General features: G+C 41.0%; 3 protein-coding genes across 4 annotated transcripts in view; 2 read left to right on the top strand and 1 right to left on the bottom strand.

The window, feature by feature from the left end:
- Nucleotides 1-20,001, bottom strand: part of npm3 (nucleophosmin/nucleoplasmin, 3) — a 165,737-nt gene that overhangs the window by 8,310 nt on the left and 137,426 nt on the right. The gene's annotated exons all lie outside the window — the stretch shown is intronic.
- On the top strand, nucleotides 754-5,444 carry LOC130102931 (uncharacterized). Its single transcript, XM_056269071.1, has 8 exons — nucleotides 754-2,551; nucleotides 2,638-2,777; nucleotides 3,006-3,207; nucleotides 3,584-3,688; nucleotides 3,983-4,173; nucleotides 4,273-4,414; nucleotides 4,503-5,147; nucleotides 5,251-5,444. Exons 1-8 carry the CDS (start codon nucleotides 754-756, stop codon nucleotides 5,442-5,444), a joined length of 3,417 nt encoding a protein of 1,138 aa, XP_056125046.1.
- LOC130102921 (uncharacterized) lies at nucleotides 5,324-8,160 on the top strand. Of its 2 annotated transcripts, none has more exons than XM_056269059.1 (13): nucleotides 5,324-5,429; nucleotides 5,518-5,637; nucleotides 5,722-5,769; nucleotides 5,852-5,935; nucleotides 6,157-6,222; nucleotides 6,744-6,804; nucleotides 6,912-6,962; nucleotides 7,046-7,090; nucleotides 7,190-7,245; nucleotides 7,410-7,477; nucleotides 7,559-7,587; nucleotides 7,671-7,824; nucleotides 7,922-8,160. In XM_056269059.1, the coding sequence occupies exons 5-13, from the start codon at nucleotides 6,161-6,163 to the stop codon at nucleotides 8,131-8,133; spliced, it is 738 nt and encodes a 245-aa protein (XP_056125034.1). In that variant the 5' UTR covers nucleotides 5,324-5,429; nucleotides 5,518-5,637; nucleotides 5,722-5,769; nucleotides 5,852-5,935; nucleotides 6,157-6,160; the 3' UTR covers nucleotides 8,134-8,160. The 2 variants fall into 2 exon arrangements, with proteins under 2 accessions (XP_056125034.1, XP_056125035.1); XM_056269060.1 differs by having other exon boundaries at nucleotides 6,157-6,226.

Here is a 20,001-nt window from a genome sequence, read left to right as displayed (position 1 = left end):
CAGACTTCGCGCGGTTCGCCATGAACGTAAGTATGAGTTCAGTTGTGATATGCTATGCATGCCTGTTATGTAACAGCTGTTACAGATAACTTGTTAAGGTTAGATAATAACGTGAACGGTGATGTTACGTATCATAAATGGAAACTTATGACAAACATGTTTTGCTTTATATATTATTTTTCCTATTTTAAATTGTGTTTGATCTTTATGTTTCTTATAGATTTGATCATCTTTGACTGCCACTTGGAATGCAGACAAACCAAGCACTTTCACTGCTTCCACTGCTCAAAAACCCTAATTAAAAAGTCTGATTTTATAAAGCACATAAATATGTGCAAAGTAGTCAAACAGACATCTCCTCCTTTGTCTCCTCCCAGTAGTGACACAGCTCCAAAAACAGCCCAGTGTGCATCTTTGTCTCCTCCCAGTAGTGACACAGCTCCAAAAACAGCCCAGTGTGCATCTTTGTCTCCTCCCAGTAGTGACACAGCTCCAAAAACAGCCCAGTGTGCATCTTTGTCTCCTCCCAGTAGTGACACAGCTCCAAAAACAGCCCAGTGTGCGTCTTTGTCTCCTCCCAGTAGTGACACAGCTCCAAAAACAGCCCAGTGTGCATCTTTGTCTCCTCCCAGTAGTGACACAGCTCCAAAAACAGCCCAGTGTGCATCTTTGTCTCCTCCCAGTAGTGACACAGCTCCAAAAACAGCCCAGTGTGCGTCTTTGTCTCCTCCCAGTAGTGACACAGCTCCAAAAATGGTCCAGTGTGCATCTTTGTCTCCTCCCAGTAGTGACACAGCTCCAAAAATGGTCCAGTGTGCGTCTTTGTCTCCTCCCAGTAGTGACACAGCTCCAAAAACGGTCCAGTGTGCGTCTTTGTCTCCTCCCAGTAGTGACACAGCTCCAAAAACGGTCCAGTGTGCGTCTTTGTCTCCTCCCAGTAGTGACACAGCTCCAAAAACGGTCCAGTGTGCGTCTTTGTATCCTCCCTGTAGTGACACAGCTCCAAAGGTGGTCCAGTGTGCGTCTTTGTATCCTCCCTGTAGTGACACAGCTCCAAAGGTGGTCCAGTGTGCGTCTTTGTCTCCTCCCAGTAGTGACACAGCTCCAAAAACAGCCCAGTGTGCGTCTTTGTCTCCTTCCAGTAGTGACACAGCTCCAAAGGTGGTCCAGTGTGCGTCTTTGTCTCCTTCCAGTAGTGACACAGCTCCAAAGGTGGTCCAGTGTGCGTCTTTGTCTCCTCCCAGTAGTGACACAGCTCCAAAAACAGCCCAGTGTGCGTTTTTGTATCCTCCCAGTAGTGACACAGCTCCAAAAACAGCCCAGTGTGCGTCTTTGTATCCTCCCTGTAGTGACACAGCTCCAAAGGTGGTCCAGTGTGCGTCTTTGTCTCCTCCCAGTAGTGACACAGCTCCAAAGGTGGTCCAGTCAGTTAGTTTTCCTGCTCAAAGTGACGACACCGCTCCACAAGTGACCAAAACGGTGTCTTTTGCACCTCTTTGTGATGACACCGATAAAACCCGCTTGAAATATGTTCGTAGAAAACAGGGGCAAAGATTATGTTGTCCCCACTGTAATCTGTGCGTTTTAAAAAAAAATCTCAAGAAACATATACAAAGGGCACACTTGAATATTGAACCTGATATCACTGCACAGTCTCACCTTCAAAGTCAGTGTATTGACCCAAAAAATGCAGTTTTTGCTGTTGCAAAATCGTCTAAAGGCCCTTGTATACCCATTCATGTTATCAAAAAAACATGGGGCATTTCACACAAGGTGACTTGTGAACTTGATGTCTGTAATTCTGTAATGGATTTTAAAAGAAGAAGTGGCATGAGATCTTGTCAGTGTACACACTTAAAATCAGTGGATTACTGCAGATCTGATGCTGGAAATGTTGTCCTGCATGAAGAGGCTTTAAGAGAAATGGTACAGCACAAATGGTTTTCAGAGGAACGCAAAAGACAGTGCTTAAATGCTCAGAAAAAAGCTGAAGAACAAAATGTATGTTTTGCATCCTATGTGACGCTTGATGGTCCATCCTATATGCACTATGTGTCAGTTTTTGAGCCAAAAGTTTCTTTCTATAACCGATTGGAAAGAATCATGGTTGTTTATAATGCAAAAAACAATACATGGCATTGCCCTTGTACTCGGCCAAGACGCTCCTGTATACACAAGGCTGTGTGCAAATGGTACCTTTTCCAAACCAACAGAAAAATGTTCCAAAGAGTGAAGAGCACAGAGCTGGAATTGACCTGCAAGACTCCATTGCCAGTGGACACTGGACTTTCTAATTCAGAAAAAGATTATACTGAGAACATTGTGTACCCTCCAAAAAATGAGGACCTCAAGAAAATGGTGCAGTATATCTTTACAAAGAAAACAATACCACCTTCCCTACCCATCTCAGCAACCAATTTAGATGAAAAGGAATCCCCAAAAGTTTTGGTTCCAGATGAAATGCACTGTTCATCGTGTTCAGAACCCCTTAGTGATCCTTTGCTCATCTCTAATAAAGCTAAAATTGTCACAACAGTTGGAATAATTGAAGGTTGGTATTTATTTGTTAGTAGTAAATTCTTACTTCAATAATGTGTGTTAAGATTAGCTGCTTATTTTGTTTGTTTTTGTTTTTAGGTGTTGAAACCTACTGCAAGACATGCCCAGTGTGTGGACTTGCATATCACTATCAAGAATGGAGCACTGGTCTGCATAACTATGATGACCACATCATACTCAGTTTGAAATTCTGTCTTATGCTTCGGAGTTTTTTGCAGGTATAGTGGATTGCTTTATTTATTGCAGGTTGTCAGAACTCAGTCCTGAAGGGCTGCTGTCCTGCAGTTTAGCTCCAAATTGATCAGCTGGACCAGACTATATTAATTAGGTTTGGAGCTAAACTCTGCAGGACAGTGGCTGTTCAGGAGCAGGATTGGACACCCCTGCTTTACAGTGTTTAATGTTATTGTCACAACAATGTCTTATACCTAATTTTTCCTCTTTAGTCTCACACTGCTGTTGAAAGAGTCTGTAAAGCTCTTTCAATATCCAATGGAGTGGTTTACCCAAGTAAAACTGTTCTTTGTGCTTATTTGCACTTTGAAGCATTAACTGATCACGACTACCAGTTTTCCTGCTTAAAGTGTGGATTCCATCCATCTGTTGTTATCATGGATGCTCATCGAAAAGCAGCTTTTAGCATGCCAGGTATGATACAGATCTAATTAAAATTCCTGACTGGCATGTAACTTATTAGAATCAATCATCAATTGAAGTCTTTTATTCATCAAATAATCCTGAAAAGTATCACAGGTTATAAAAAATATTTTCCACATTGATAAGTCATAATAAATTACATTTAGATTATGTGACACTGATGACTGACACTGAAAATTGTTTTGCATCACAGCAATAAATTATTTTTGATAGTATATTAAAATAGAATGCCATAATTTTAAATTGCAATTTCTGCTCCAATAATTGCAGACTTGATGATCATAAGAGACTTACTTCAAAGCATTAAAAATAGTGATGTTTCATAAGTTTTGACTGGGCACTGTATTTGTAATTTTATTTTGTTTAGTCAGTGAAATAGAAGAACCACCAGCAAACTTTGATGGACAGGTGGATGTGGAGGCTTTTTGGAATTCACTGCGATTGGAGATTATTGCAAGAGGTCTTGTGGAGAGTAAGTTATTTAATTAATTTGGATCAAAGTACTACACAGACACGGGTATTTGTTTTATCTTGTATTATGCCTAAACTTTTACACTAGGAGACATTACACATGAATGCAACATACACACACAAATTGGAGAAAACATCCCAGAAACACCTGCTATGAGTGTACCCCATGACATTGTCTGTTATTACATATTAATTTATATTTATGTATAACTTTATTTAGTTAAACTTTAGAAATAAAAGTTGGGTTATCACTGGCAACAACATTATGACTTGTTTCTTTGTTTTGTTTTTGCAGCTGGAAACCCCAATCCTTTTGCAGTCAAGCCAAGCTATCACCTTTGGGCTCCCTGGATTGGACCGAATACTAGGAAGTCTGGCTCTGTCTTAAATACAGAATGGGAGAAAGTACATTCATCAAATCCTAATCCTGCTTCTGAAGTTCCAGTAACTGAGGAAAGGCTTATTGATGAGCTGATGTCACTGAAGGTGTAGTGTTGTTTTGTTTACCTTTTTGTAACAGTATTCTATTGTGATTGTTTATTTCTAATAAATTCTGAGTTTTTTTGTTGTCATTTTAATTCATAGGTTGCTGTTGTCCGACATTTATGTGCATCTTGTGGGTTAGATAACAAGGGATCAAAGATGGACCTCATATTGAGACTGAGGAGTGAAATGCAAAACAGATCATCATATGACAAAATTTTTCAAAAGGTTTGGGGCGCATCAGGTTTGTATGCACTGATATATCTTAATTTATAATAGAAAACACACATTTAAGTGCTGCAATCGTTAATTTTAAACAATCTATCACTTAGGTGGCTGGGCAGTTGTTATGTGCCCCTGCGGTGTCGTTAACAGCATTAAATGCCTGGTGAGAGCTGAAAGTCCAAGGGACTTTACTGACATTTTGCTGTCCTGGAAACACCTTCCCAACGTAACCATTTATGACTTTGCAAGAGGACTTTCCACTCATGCAAATCTCCGTAATCCAAACGTGATTCCCTTCAGCCCACATGAGGGTCGGCTTTTGGAGCCAAATGATGTCAATGTCGCAGCAGCAGAAGAGGGAAGACTTAAAATTTCATTGGAATGGCTCAAAGAGAAGAAAATGCCTGCTGATGTGAATGGGCATCCATTAACTGGCTCATCTGATCACTATGTACTTTCTGACCGATTCCATGAAAACAACACAAAGGATCCCCGTGATAAACTTCGTAAAATACAGCTTGTGCCTGAGTTGGCTGGAAGAGTTAATTCTCAGTGTGCGGAGCAGTTGTTTTCTCAAATGAGAAAAAACAATTACTTCCTAAATGTTATGAAGCCAACAAATCACTTGTTTCTTATGCGAAACCTGCTGCACCACTACAACGTTGCGATTAACACTAGGTTTACAGAACAGCTTACCAAGGCTGTTGGTTGCACTCAGGTTGTCCTGGATGAGCATGGCCAAGCACTTGCAGGTAAACTTGATTTTTCATAATGCAATTTAATGTCATTATTTGGCTTCTCCAGAAATGTTATTTGACACTAGAGTTAGATGACACTCACATGCTTTATTGTTAGGGACTTTAAGTAAAAGCATAGTCGAAATGGATGATGAGCCAAGTACAGTCGAAATGGATGATGAGCCAAGTACAGTCGAAATGGATGATGAGCCAAGTACAGACAAGGCGTCTGTGACATGGCTGAAGGATGTAATGCCCAACAAGACCGGCTGGGAGCAACCATTCAGTGAAGAAAAGGTGATTGCTCTATGAAGGTTGAAATCTTAACAACTGAGGAATGAGTAGCCTGAAACATTTTGTAATGTATGTTGATAATGTTTTTTAGCTCACACGTGTTTTGGACACAAAGCAAAATGGGAGTGAACATGTGGCACGTGTTTATTCTACAACCCTGATGCGAAAAGATTTTCAGACCTTGGGATTGGAACGCAATGTGGAGGCAACAGTTAGGATCATCTTAAATTTCTTTGATCCAATTTACTTTTCAAAAATGTTCCTGGTTTTAAGTGAAGCTGTTATATCTTAACAGATTCTGAATTGCTGTTTCAAGAAAATTGAAGACCTCAGCAAATTGCAGGTAAAATGTCATTGCTTTGCCTTGTAGCGTGAATAAAATGCAAAAAGCTATTATGAAGAAATGTGTATGTTTCTGTTATTAGGGCATCCAAGTCTGGACGTCTAACAGCTATGTGAATGCAACACTGATTCCCCCACTTTGTGCAGATCCCATGTTACATATCCCTGTAAGCAATTATATATTTTTTTCAACAGTGTAATATTGTAGTTATGATTTGTTATTGTTTAGCATACATACTTTGGATTTCATTGACTGTTTCGATGTATTATTGCTATTGACATTCTATGTGCCATATATGTTGTAGGCATTCTTTCAAACTCGGCAAAAAGATTTCACAGAGCAAAATAAACATTGTGCACCATTTTGTATTATATTTATTTGTGATAGGTTGATGCTTCCACAAAAGACTGCATTCTATTTCCATCGTGGATCAAGTCACACTGGATGCTGTGTGTAAGTCATCAAGACAGTTTTATCCATGTCAAATTGATTTCTATATTTTGTGTTTTTTAACAACCATTTTCAGATTTTGCGTCCAAAGCTGAAACAAGTGTTTTTTCTTGATTCACTCTGCGCAAGTGGTCTGAGTGATGGGAGATACAGTCAAGTGTACAGGTCTTTTACATAGCTCAATAGTTCATGTTCAGAAGTTCCAGTTGAACAGTTCTTGTTCATGTTCATGTTCTCAGCTGCTGTATGGTGGTTCAGTTCTAAACCATTCAGCATTTTCTTTTTTTCTCCTTTTTTTCCCCCTTTTTTTCATTTGTGACATTCTTGTGTTAATGATGTCTGATGTGAGTTATATGAGGTCATTAAAGTTTATTAAAGTTGAAAGTACCAAAACACGTATAACTAATCAAAACGGGGGACTGTTGTATAGTGTGTTCGTAAGTTTATCAGCAGAGTACCTTTTGAATAGCGGCGTGTTTTGTTGATTTTGAATTTCAAAATAATTTTTAAAAATCACTTAATAGGAGGGTTGCTCAGACTGTCATCCCTGGCCATTGGACTGAGATCTCCTGTAAGGATCTTCCAGTAAGTTTTTGAATCATCACTTATTCTTCTAGCACACAATTCAATTAATTACTTTCTTGCTTACTTGCTTTTTTACATTTCTTGATTTGCTTGCAAACCTTATCCAGGAGATTCCAATGCAGCATTTCTCCAATAATTGTGGGGTCTTTGTGCTCATGGTGAGTTTTTATATGACAGTAACATCAGATTAATTTAGAAACCAAATAAAAAAAGGTCTAAACAAGTAGCCTTTGAATTTCAGTATGGCCTGTACATTTCTCTGGGGGTGGCTTTTGACTTTTCTGAGGTGAGTCTTCAGATATTTGTTCAACACATTTGTTTTGCAACCCAGTATAAAAACAGAATTTTAAACATCGTAGTAAGTTTTTTTTTTTTTTTTTTTAAGGCTAATATGTCAAGAATAAGAAAATGGTGGTGTGTACTGCTACTTGAAGACTCGGGGTAAATTCTAATTCTAATATAAATTTAAACTAATGACATTTTAGCATTTTGTAATTCTCTCTCTCTCTCTCTCTCGCTCTCTCGCTCTCTCGCTCTCTCGCTCTCTCGCTCTCTCGCTCTCTCACTCGCTCTCTCACTCGCTCTCTCTCTCTCTCTCTCTCTAGGTCTCCTACAGATCGGAAAAGGCACAGAAAAGATGCGGAGGTTGAAGGCCCGTGTGAAGTCAAAACTGGTATGTTAAACAGTTTGAAATATAACACATGTAAACAAAAAAATGGCCAGTGAAAATGAACTTTTTTTTCTTCTTTTTCAGCCATGGACCCAACAGGAGGCCTTGCTGATGTACTGTTGAATATTATTTCTTAAAAAGTTTTTTTGGAGTAATGTAAGATTTTAAAATAGTTTTTCCATATTTTTATTTCCAGCTACCACCAGAGGTACTCAGTCACATTCTTCTAGATGTCGTTTATGAAGAAGGAGACAAAGCCTTTCACACTCTGTCACTAGTGTGCAAAAAGTTTAATGAGACCGTCCACTATCCAGGTTTCCTAAAAAAAGCTCACTTTGCCTGGCTGGACAGTATGTATAAGTATTACTTTATGAAATGAACAAGTTAAGCTAATATATTAAATTCATTTTTTTGCATTAAAAATTATTTTTTTCTTTTATCTTGTAGGTGTCGTTGACTGGAAGTCAGTCAATCCGGATGTGAGGGAGGAATATAGGGTGGCGTTTAAGCTCACCAGATGTGATGCCTGTGGATTCCTCTACAAAAACACCACTGGATATTGCGGCAATGGAAAGAAGGGGGTCTTTACTGCGTTCTATTCAGATAGACAATTTGATGGCTTCTGTTCTATGGACTGCTACTATAGTAGGAATGAGTAATAGAGGAGTGAGTAACAGAGGAGTGAGTAACAGAGGAGTGAGTAATAGAGGAGTGAGTAATAGAGGAGTGAGTAATAGAGGAGTGAGTAATAGAGGAGTGAGTAATAGAGGAGTGAGTAATAGAGGAGTGAGTAATAGAGGAGTGAGTAATAGAGGAGTGAGTAATAGAGGAGTGAGTAATAGAGGAGTGAGTAATAGAGGAGTGAGTAATAGAGGAGTGAGTAATAGAGGAATGAGTAATAGAGGAATGAGTAATAGAGGAATGAGTAATAGAGGAATGAGTAATAGAGGAATGAGTAATAGAGGAATGAGTAATAGAGGAATGAGTAATAGAGGAATGAGTAATAGAGGAATGAGTAATAGAGGAATGAGTAATAGAGGAATGAGTAATAGAGGAATGAGTTTTGACTTTGAACACAAGCCTTTGATGACAAATTAAAAAAATGAATTGTAAAAATGACAACTGAACTGAATAAATGTTTTTTGGATAAAATGGTGTTTGTTTTGCTTAATTAATTAATGCCACTTAGAAGTTTATTAAACCGTTTTTACTTGTTTTTTTATTATATGGTGAGTGTTTGATCAAACACGTATATATGCATGCCTGTATCCAGCAAAAACATTTCCTGTACCATTATTATAAAAAATAACATTACTTTTAGTTCGTATGTACTTCAAAGTACAAAACTAGTATGACTTTAATAGTGTCAGGAGACATTTTTATCTTTAAAATAATTATTTCATTTTTTAATGATTTTATTTTATTATTTAGTTCAAGTACAGACATTTCAAATATTTTGCAATAAAAAAATATGAATACAAGGCATTGTAAATCCAGCTCAAAATGTGTAAACCAAAGAATAACAATAACAACTGAAGTATAAAATGAACCTAATATAAATAAATAGAAAAACAAAAGTTTATGATACCAAGGCAGTTATAGATGTTTTCAAAATCGTTTTGTTTTGTGATCTCATGTTTGAAAGGGTTTCAAAGTATAGGTTACTGTGAGATCAGTGTTATAAAAGGTAATATAGGAGGGTTTCTTTTGCAATTTTCACAAACAGTATGAATGTTTTTTAATGACTGATCCTAAAAAAGTCGCGGTGGTGATGACGTCATGTAACCCGCGCCATACAGACGGTTTCGAAGGTAGGCTGAAGTTGAATGTGTTCTCAATATCATTATTGCTATTTTTACACTGAAATAAATGTATTTGGTCTTGTATAATTATTTGTTGGTCAATAGTTATTAAGTTTATGGCTTGCTTTTATGCGGATCAGGAAGCTTTCGCGTCCAATTGTAAAGACCTCACGGCACGCCCCTACCTCTTGCCACGCCCCTACCTCTTGCCACGCCCATTGCTCCAGTCTGCAGTTACCTCTACTTGTTGCATATTAAGAAAACTACAGCCTTTAGCTCATTATTATTCAAGGGCGTGGGACCCACTCACCCCACCGGCCTATTACAGATCAGTGGGTGGGACTAAACCTGAAGAAACTAAACTATTAATCCGCCATCTTGCTTGGAAGACAGCAAGCTAAGCTAACAAGCGCTCAAGGAGTTAGATTTACCATAATGCCTGAATTTACGACACACGATATGGAAGACGAGGATTTTGAAAATCTTTTGCTCGAAACTGATGTTCGTGGCTATTTATACGAGCCACAATATAGCGAAGAGCAGCTGAGGCTGATGGAGGAACAAGAGGCGGCGGCGTCGGCTGCGGCAGCGGCCGCCGCAGGAGACCAGCCCGGCGCAGACGAGAAGCCCGGACTGGCTCGAGCTGGGCGGACTGCTGGTGCCTACATGTCGTGCTCTCGGCTCTCGCTGTGCGCTACGGACACAGATAGAGTCCGTCTGCTGCAGAGAATTTCAACGATCGCAATATCACCTGGACGAAACCTCTGAATCAGACGAGCACACGGACGTTTGTGTTGTGATCCATCCAAGTTTCGCACCGCATATGTTCTGACTGAACATCCAGGTAACTTTATCATCATCATGCAATAATTCACCATATAGAAAGAAATACAAACGAGGAGTAATTCACTAATGAGTTTGCCAATGTAACGGGGTTCGTTGTTGTGGGAAGAATGAGGCGGGAACCGGCAAACATTTAAACATTTTAATAGTAAAATAAACAAATACAAAACAAAAATATAAGCGAGCAGCCCCTCACTGCTGGCCACACACAACAGAAACAAAACACAACATAAAATCAGGCCTGTTCCTCTCTCGATCTGCCCTGTCGTCGCTCCTCGTTTTATGCGTCCGCTCCTCGGTGAGAGACGCGAGAGAGACCGGTGCGTCTCACAGCTGTCGTTCATTATCACTCGCGCCACCGGCCTCGCGCTGTCCTATCACATCCCTCGCCCTCGTCCTGCTCGCCACAGCCAACTAACTAGAAATTTTGTGTGAAATGAATTTCTAACTCTGGTGGCAGCTAACGTTAGCCTTGTAGACGGAAAAGTGATTTCTCTGATGTTTGCGCTGTTCTGGATTAGTGGGAGTGGCTTGCGGAGCTGTGCAATGTGGTGCATTGTGGGAGTTGTTGTCTTGCATACAAATGCGCACTAAAGTTATTTTCTGTCTTTTCTCGGTCAAGAGGGCATCAAATTCAAAATTTCTTTTACATTTCGACTACATATATGACCCACTTTCAATAAAGATTAATGTTGAAATGGGTGAAGTGACCCTTTAAGGGATAGCACCCACTGGCGCCAAAGTTTCTTCATTCGTTTAAGATTTGTAACTTACCTTATCAACTGCAGCCATTTTCTCTTATCTTTCTCGTCAAGCGGTAGAATGACAGTTGAATGTCACTTGTTTTTTAACTCCGATCTATTTAAACAACACGGGAACACGTTAAAACTCGGGCGAAAGCGGTAGGTAGGTAGAGAGGACCCGGCCTTTGGACCCGGAAACAGTATTATCGGAGAGTGGTTACGTCACGACTTAACAACCGGATAGGCCCTTTTCACAGTGACGTCAGATAACTTCCGCTGTTCCGCAAAGCAGTGTAAACATACTTCCGTTTTGACTTGCGCGCGCTGGTTAAAGTTACTTCAGGAAAACACACAAGGTGATCACCGACAACACGAAAGGTAAAATTAAAATAATGTTTACGTATGTGGCGTTATGTGTTCTTATATTTAGATTATTTTGATGACGTTAATAATCATGTCCAGTAACTTATTGCATTCTTAATGCGTGTGCCCATGGGCGTAGGTTTGGTCTCAGCCTTTAACCCTCCTACCAGATATTGTTATTTGGATATTATCAATCAAATAATGATTCATTATATTTGAATAACAGTGTTAACTTTTGCCTTTTAAACATTGCCAACATGTTTTTCCAGCACATGTGTCTAGCAAGTAACTTAGGCTACACTCACAAATACATTAAACAGAATGTAGAAACGAAAAATGTCTCAGATGATCCACTGTTTATGACTGCAAGATTCTAAGTTAAGGTAGGCTTATTAACATTCAGTGACTTGCTAACGTAGCATTCTATCATGATAGCGCGACTTCTATGAGTCTATCCGTGCTGCACACCCCTAATTAATGCTCCTAACCTTGAAAGATTGCAGAAGCTAGGTTTAACTGTAACAATATCCTGGGTAACCAGGATCACCAGTTAATACTATTTTCCACAGTAGAATCTGCATTTGAAAGCCTGGTCAGTCACTATTTGTGTGGCTAGTTATTTGTGCCTAGGCTACTTACACTCTGCTTTATGAAAAAGCTTCGTATGTCCCTTTTCTTATTCTTGGGTGACATAGCTGGTCTACAAAATACAAAAAGGGACAAAAAACGGAATATTAAAATGCTTTACTCTGGCCTTTGTATATGGCAGGCAGAGAGCCCTGGTAACTTACCGTCGGCGTCGTCACGCGCACACACACGCACACACCACCCGCTCGCTGCCAGTGAGTGCAAGCATAAAAAGTAGTCCCGGCCCGCGCGTGTAGCCTGCCTGTCAGATACCCCGCCGCCAATCAAATTACGGCGTATCTTGCACTGTCGTCGTCCTGGCCGTTGGAATCGATCCAAATAGCAGCGCAAAGATCCAAATGCAGCGCATATATCAAAATAGCAGTTCAAAGGAGCTTGCTAAATATTGGTGGGGACAAATTTGTCATCTCAAAATATTGATTGGGACTAGTACCTAGCGTCCCCCCCTAAACCTACGCCCTTGCGTGTGCCGCCAAGATAACTGTTAAATCGCGGTCAGCACGTGTTTTGCCACAAGTTTACTAACAAGTGTTAAATTTTTATCAAAGCTAAATGTCAAAACCATTTCCATATGCTGATGTGATTTATCATTCATTTTATTCCTGTGTCCATTTTTCAACAGTTTCCCATCCAATAAGCGTGGCACAGTCATCTTGTAGATGCTATTGTAGTGTTCCTTTGTTGTTCAACCAACAAACATAAATTTCCTTATTTAAGTTTCCACGATTTTCCAGTGGACGCTGAAATACGTGCACGTTGGATTAGGGCGATCAAAAGAGAAGAGGGCCCGAGTTTTAAAATCCTCCGTGGGAGCACTTACGTTTGTAGTCAGCACTTTACCCCAGAGGATACATTATTTACAGTTTACATATAATTGTGCTTGTATGAAATAAACGAAGAAAATATGTCATTATAAATTTTATACAGCTTATTAGCCCATATAAATAATAAAGTATAATAAATCATACTGTTGCCATTAAAATTGCCATTTGTTATTATTGCATGTGTGGTAGTATTATACATATTGTTTGAGTCCTGAGAAATGATTACTAAATATTCATAATGAAATGTATGTGTATCTTTTTCACATCTCTAGGAAGAGCCTCACGAGCTCGACAGCCAGTTTACCAGAGAGCAAGGAAGCATTTTAGGGCTGCAGTCCTAGATGAATCTCAGGAGATGCCTGTCAAAATGAATTTGCACCTTAACCATTAAAAGAAAGAGAATATTTTTAAAACTTGTCATTGTTTTATATACATATTTGATAATAGCATTTATGTGAGATGAAGGAAACTAATAAAAAACTTCCATAGCAGCTCAAAGCTACAAAACAAGGTTGGAAGCAGTTCCTTGCAACTGTAAGACTGGAAAAACTGGTTGAAGAGCGACCACTGCTTGATAAGACAAAGGATATTTACATATAATGCAACACTGACTTAATTTGTAAATTGAAAAAGTATTTACAACAGGAATTACATTCATCAGATGTACATAGAACTATTTACATTTGAAAATTCTGCCTCAAAGTAATACATCCATGTAGATGTTGTGATAAAAATAAGTGGCATTGTTGCTTGTAGTTAGGCTCAAGTTGTATTTGAAATTTAAAATTGTGACCTTCAATGGGCAACTGAGGAAATCCAGGGGCACCAGGGTGTTTATTAATGTCTACTTATCTCAGGCACTGGTAAGAGAGCAAAGACCCAAATTTAGAGACTACAAAATTAAGGGCCTCAAGCCTGTGGATCAATTTGCAAATGCCTGGTTGTGGGCGTTTGTCTTGCAGTTTCTCAACACTGGCAAGGATGTGAGGATCTGGAAGAGGACCTGACAAAAAAGTGAGATGTCAAGTTAAATTTACATATCATTGTCACCTGACCTTTCATATTTTAGCAGACATCAACACATTTCACCTCTATTAATACACAAGAAAATATTTTGAGCTACCCCAAACCATCTATATATTCATAATACAGAAGATATCAACTAGAAGTTTAAAGGGAAAATATACTGTCACCTCATCGACAACTACATTCGAAACTATTCCAATGCAGTTTTGATGAAAGGATACAACATTAACCATGAATGCATTACTGACTTTTATCTAACAATACACAATCTGTAGCTAACATCAGTAATAAACATGATTGCAACAAGAGTTTACAGGTCTGTATTATAGTAAATTAATCAAGAATATGAACTTTATGGACTTTCACTGTAGGAGAGAAAGCTAACAACTACCGTTATCCTAACTCCTCCGCTAACGTAACGTTAATTACAATACAAAATGCTTACCTTCATACGCAAACAGGTAACGTTACTGCTCAATGAAGAATTTGTATCCTAGTTTGTCAAGTTTGGAACGTGTTGTAAGTGGAAATGTGTCTGCAAGTCACTGTACATCATCTAAATGTATTTTTTGGCAGGTGTTGAAGGGACTGGGTAAAATCAATAGCGTCAAATACTCTTTGATAGAGTTCCACTATGCTGGCGGAAGTAAACATACACTGCTTTGAGTCAGAACGGAAGTTGTGTGACGTCATGTTAAAAGGGCCTAAAGCATCCAGCTCCAGCCCCGCAGGCGAATTTTTTTTTTGCAGGTTGGTAGGGGAAGACTCGTTAATATTCATTGGGGAACTTATCCGCAATTGGTTCGCTGTCACACGTCACTCAGATTGACATGGCAGGTCAAGACGGTGTCCCCGCAAAGATACAGAAGTTCGCGAAGTTCGTGAGCGGTCTCCGCACAAATCTCCCGGATTTGGATAACCAAATGTTGACAGGTATGACTTACCTTCGTGAAAGTGTCTGTTGTCACGAAGGAGACGATGTCTGTTTTCTCTATCACATCTCATTAGAGATGCGTCACGGCGAGCCAATCAGGGACGAGTTCCCCAATGAATATTAACGAGTCTTCCCCTACCACCCTGCAAAAAAAAAAAATCGCGCCCCGCAGACTCACTTCTCGCTAGACACCAGTGGCTGGACACCATAGACAGTAAAGAAATGGACAGAGCGATCTCATTGGAACTCAGTTGAGACAGTTGAAGCCCACTTTTAGCGATTTTTGAGAACTTCCGTTCCTGACGCGCAGACTCAGACCGACTCAAACTAAGCTTGATGACGTGAGCAACCTGTCTGACAGACGTTAATCTTCTAGTAGCTGTGCGTGAAAATTGCCAATGTTAATCTTGCAGAGACGGGGAACTTGAGCAAAGAGTTATTTGGCGTGAGTGAGCAGGAGTAAGTATTCCGTTGCTTTTATGGACTCATTATCTATGGGCTTCTCCCTTGACGGGACGTCCCCCCGATTGCCTGCGAGCTTCTCCTCCTGTCTGTACGGTCATTTCTGTACAGCGCGACAGAGAGTCGAGTGGTTATGACGCAATCGTTAGCCTATTTTTACTAAATCTGTTTCTACGGGGCCATAATGTAACATAGAAGGTAATGGAGCCCTTTATACATTGTCGTGTTTCTTTAGAAATAAATAATGGACAAATGGAGTCTTTAAATGCCTCAGATGTAAAGTTATTCGCTGTCAAAGTGACGCCAAAATGACTGGGAGTCAATGGAAATGCTAACGCAAGTGAAGTTCTGCTACAACATGGCGGCACCCGGCCGGCTTCAACTTCCGGTCGATGGATTACCCCCTTGCTGGACACCAGTGGATGGACAGCCTAATTTCCGTTTTCTCCGTCATTTCCGTTTTGCCGCTAATTTCCGTTTTAACCGCTGGATAGACAGCATATTTATTTTATATTTTCACCTCTCCAATAGCAATGGTACGGCAGTGACGTTTCTTGATTATTACGCAGGAATGAGGGTATAGTTCCTAGCCATATAAGCCTAGAAAATCGCAACTTTACATTTTCCGTCGGTCTTAGTGCACGATGTAACTACAGAAGAGTCAAGTTTTAAATAGGAAAAATATCGAAAATCTTTGGTCATTTTTTTTTTTTAGAAATGCTAATGGTCTTGTCCACTCCAATGATGTATGCTAAGCTATGCTAAAAGTGGTACCGCCAGAACCGGAGATCGGCTGAATGGATTCAAAAACGGTAAAACTAAACAGTTTAACTCTGGGGGAGTTGTAAAATGAGCCTATTTCCAAAAAAAGTGGAGTATCCCTTAAAGATGAACTGAACTGAAATTTGAAAAACGGTGATATAACAGATCTATTTTATTTACTATCATTGGTACAATTATTAAAATGGCAGAATTTGTTAAAAGGGATAAAACTGTACAAATGTTGTTTTTGTTACATGGGCGCCGCCATGTTGGATTTCAACATTCGGCTACGTCACTGGCATGGTAGGCTACTCCGTTGCCAACCAACACCAGCAGAGCAGGGGGTTCATACTGTATTGCCCCTGGCTGTAGTAATGAATTGTATAGGGCTAAGGCAGCTGGGGTTACGATACATTTTCACAGGCTACCTTTGACAAGGAAACCAGCCCTCAAGTCAAGGCTAGCTGCCTTTAACTGTCTAGACCTCCGACAGCCCCTGGATTTCGAGTCTGTAGTGAGCATTTTTTAGTGACAGACTATTTAGTAGGCCTGTCGCGATAGTCAATAAATTAATTAATCGCACGATAAAAAAAATTAGCTCGATAATTTTTCCGGCCGTGATAATTTCCATTTGCATGCTTGTTTGTTTTCCTCGTCTCTCTCTCTCTAGCAAAGAGACTGGATGACAACTCTCGGTTCCTTAGCGTAGGAAGAGTGAACTAGAGCTTATTCTGCCTGAGCGATATTTCCCGACACTATCCTTGAGACGTGCACTCCCAACGCAATAGTGCTGCGCGGCACTACATCTGATGGCCGAGACTCCGAGTGCGAGCGCGGGCGGTTATGCACTCACTCTGTGTGTGCGGGTTATAAATAAAACGATTCGCGGGGCTCCCGCAAACTAGAAATATCTATGAATAAAAAATAATAGATTTTTATTCATCTGTTGCAGAAAAGCAACACGAACAACTAAAACAAAATAGAAACGATTTACAAGCCAGAGTTCCCTTATCGAGTCGGTCTCTCGACATTACGTATGGGGAAATCCATTTTCCTCGAATCATGAAGTCTGATAGAATAACTCTTTTGCTTGCAAATAGCCAATGGCGGTCCCGCCATCACCTGATTGGCTGACACTGCTCAATATAGGTGACGGCGGGCGCCAAAAACCTCAGAATCTTTTTTCTTCACTCGAGTCTGTTTTCACCGTTGATGTACGCATTCAGAGCGGAGTATATTAAGGAGTTTTAATTCCCCTCTCGCGTTCCGGTGGATTATATTATGTCTCTTTGTCGCCCGTCTGGTGGACCCATTGAATCCCCGGACGCACACAACTTGTGTGCTGTGCCTGGGTCGGGACCACGCAGAGGCGGCACTCGAGGGATCGGGATGTCCCGCCTGTGAGGAGCTTCCCATCAGATCCTTCGTGCAAGGCTGGCCGTTACACGTAGCGACGACCTTGTGTCTCCTGCCTCTCCCCAGTCTGCCGCCTTCGAGCCGCGGACTGGGAGACGGCAGAGATCTCCATTCACGGGTTCTGTTGAGGCGCTGACGTCGGCCCAAGGTCCACGCCATCCTCACGTGGCAGAGCCCGTGAGTTACTCTTGAGGCCATTTACCGCCCTCTTGAGGAAGCACGGGAATTATCTCGTTCGGTTACGACGATGACGACGCCAATGGTCCGAGTCTCCGTCTGAAGGCGCCCTCGCCTCTTTGGATGCGGAGCTTATGGCCATTCTCACTGAGGCGGTGGCAGATATGGTGCTGGAGTGGACAGCGCCCAAGGAGCTGCCGTCGGAAAGGTGGCCTCGGCGCGGGCCGTAAGCTGAAGCGAGAGGCAGTTCAGGAAGTCGCTAAAAAAATTAAAAAACCGCGCTCCTGATGTGCGTGTCAGGGAGGAAAGAGCGCGGGACGTGTTCGTCGGACCGGTGCGAAGAGGGCGTGTTCCCGCCCAGAGTTCGACGAGAATGTGTTGTTTCTGAAACCGCTGTGTTCTGTTTCAATAACAAGGAAGGTACATTACATGTCTCAGCAAAAGAGCTTCTCTCCCCAACATTATTACCCGCCTCATAGACGGGAGACGCATCGCAGAGCGGAAGCTCGGGGAAACCCGAGGAGATGGCTATCTATGTCCCCGTGCATGATGCCGCGGACGAGCTATACCATTTCATATAGCAGTCAATGCTTTCCCGGTGGCTGGCGCCCAGCCCCCGCCGCAGCATTCATTGCCCTGTATGGCGATTCTGATTACTACACAGTGTGTATTCACAGTTGTTGCGCGATGCAACTGACGCTGTGTTACGTACACACCACACTGTTATGTGTAAGGATTTATGCCATTATATATTGCCCTGTGTCCTTCAGTGCAATGGCTATTCTGATTACTACACCGTAAGTATTCACAGTTGTTGTGCGATGTAACTGACGCTGCGTTACGTACTCACTACACACTGTTGTGTGTAATGATTTATGCCATATATTGCCCTGTGTCCTTCAGTGCAATGGCTATTCTGGTTACTACGCAGTACGTATTCACAGTTGTTGTGCGATGCAACTGACGCTGTGTTACGTACTCACTACACACTGTTATGTGTAAGGATTTATGCCATTATATATTGCCCTGTGTCCTTCAGTGCAATGGCTATTCTGATTACTACACCGTAAGTATTCACAGTTGTTGTGCGATGTAACTGACGCTGCGTTACGTACTCACTACACACTGTTGTGTGTAATGATTTATGCCATATATTGCCCTGTGTCCTTCAGTGCAATGGCTATTCTGATTACTACACCGTAAGTATTCACAGTTGTTGTGCGATGTAACTGACGCTGCGTTACGTACTCACTACACACTGTTGTGTGTAATGATTTATGCCATATATTGCCCTGTGTCCTTCAGTGTAATGGCTATTCTGATTACTACACCGTAAGTATTCACAGTTGTTGTGCGATGTAACTGACGCTGCGTTACGTACTCACTACACACTGTTGTGTGTAATGATTTATGCCATATATTGCCCTGTGTCCTTCAGTGCAATGGCTATTCTGGTTACTACGCAGTACGTATTCACAGTTGTTGTGCGATGCAACTGACGCTGTGTTACGTACTCACTACACACTGTTATGTGTAAGGATTTATGCCATTATATATTGCCCTGTGTCCTTCAGTGCAATGGCTATTCTGATTACTACACCGTAAGTATTCACAGTTGTTGCGCGATGTAACTGACGCTGCGTTACGTACTCACTACACACTGTTGTGTGTAATGATTTATGCCATATATTGCCCTGTGTCCTTCAGTGTAATGGCTATTCTGGTTACTACGCAGTACTTATTCACAGTTGTTGCGCGATGCAACTGACACTGTGTTTATTTACACACTGCACACTATATGAATTTGCCGTTGTATATTGCCCTGTGTCATTCAGTGCAATGGCTATTCTGGTTACTACGCAGTACTTATTCACAGTTGTTGCGCGATGCAACTGACACTGTGTTTATTTACACACTGCACACTATATGAATTTGCCGTTGTATATTGCCCTGTATCCTTCAGTGCAATGGCTATTCTAGTTACTACGCAGTACGTATTCACAGTTGTCGTGCGATGCAACTGACGCTGTACACACTGCACACTGATATGTGTAATGTTTTATGCCATTATATATTGCCCTGTGTCATTCAGTGCAAATGGCTATTCTGATTACTACGTATTCATAGTTGTCGTGCGATGCAACTGACGCTGTGTTTGTGCACACCGCACTCTGTTATGTGTAATGATTTATGCCATTATATATTGCCCTGTGTCATTCAGTGCAAATGGCTATCCTGATTACTACGCAGTGCGTATTCATAGTTGTCGTGCGATGCAACTAACGCTGTGTTTGTGCACACTACACACTGATATGTGTTATGATCTATGCCGTCATATTTTGCCCTATCCTTCAGTGCAAATGGCTATTCTGATCACTACGTATTCACAATTGTTGTACGATGCAACTGACGCTGTGTACACACAACGCACTGATATGTGTAACTATTACGCCGCTATATATTGCCCTGTATCCTTCAGTGCAACTGGCTACTCTTTTACTGTGTAGTCACAGTTGTTGCGCGATGC

This window comes from Rhinichthys klamathensis, unplaced genomic scaffold (assembly GCF_029890125.1).
Source record: "Rhinichthys klamathensis goyatoka isolate OS25496 unplaced genomic scaffold, OSU_Roscu_1.1 h1tg000280l_1, whole genome shotgun sequence".
Classification (NCBI taxonomy): Eukaryota; Metazoa; Chordata; class Actinopteri; order Cypriniformes; family Leuciscidae; genus Rhinichthys; species Rhinichthys klamathensis.
The sequence above is the reverse complement of the archived record's forward strand: the minus strand, read 5'-3'. Positions and strand labels throughout refer to the sequence as shown.

Excerpts from the sequence above, each read along its gene's own strand:
- LOC130102931 (XM_056269071.1), top strand. The coding sequence starts at position 754 with ATGGTCCAGTGTGCATCTTTGTCTCCTCCCAGTAGTGACACAGCTCCA. Across the intron at positions 3,208-3,583 it reads AGCAGCTTTTAGCATGCCAG|TCAGTGAAATAGAAGAACCA; the intron begins GTATGATACAGA and ends TATTTTGTTTAG. Across the intron at positions 4,174-4,272 it reads ATGAGCTGATGTCACTGAAG|GTTGCTGTTGTCCGACATTT; the intron begins GTGTAGTGTTGT and ends TTTAATTCATAG.
- LOC130102921 (XM_056269059.1), top strand. The coding sequence starts at position 6,161 with ATGCTTCCACAAAAGACTGCATTCTATTTCCATCGTGGATCAAGTCAC. Across the intron at positions 6,963-7,045 it reads GTGGGGTCTTTGTGCTCATG|TATGGCCTGTACATTTCTCT; the intron begins GTGAGTTTTTAT and ends TTTGAATTTCAG. Across the intron at positions 7,588-7,670 it reads CAACAGGAGGCCTTGCTGAT|CTACCACCAGAGGTACTCAG; the intron begins GTACTGTTGAAT and ends TTTTATTTCCAG.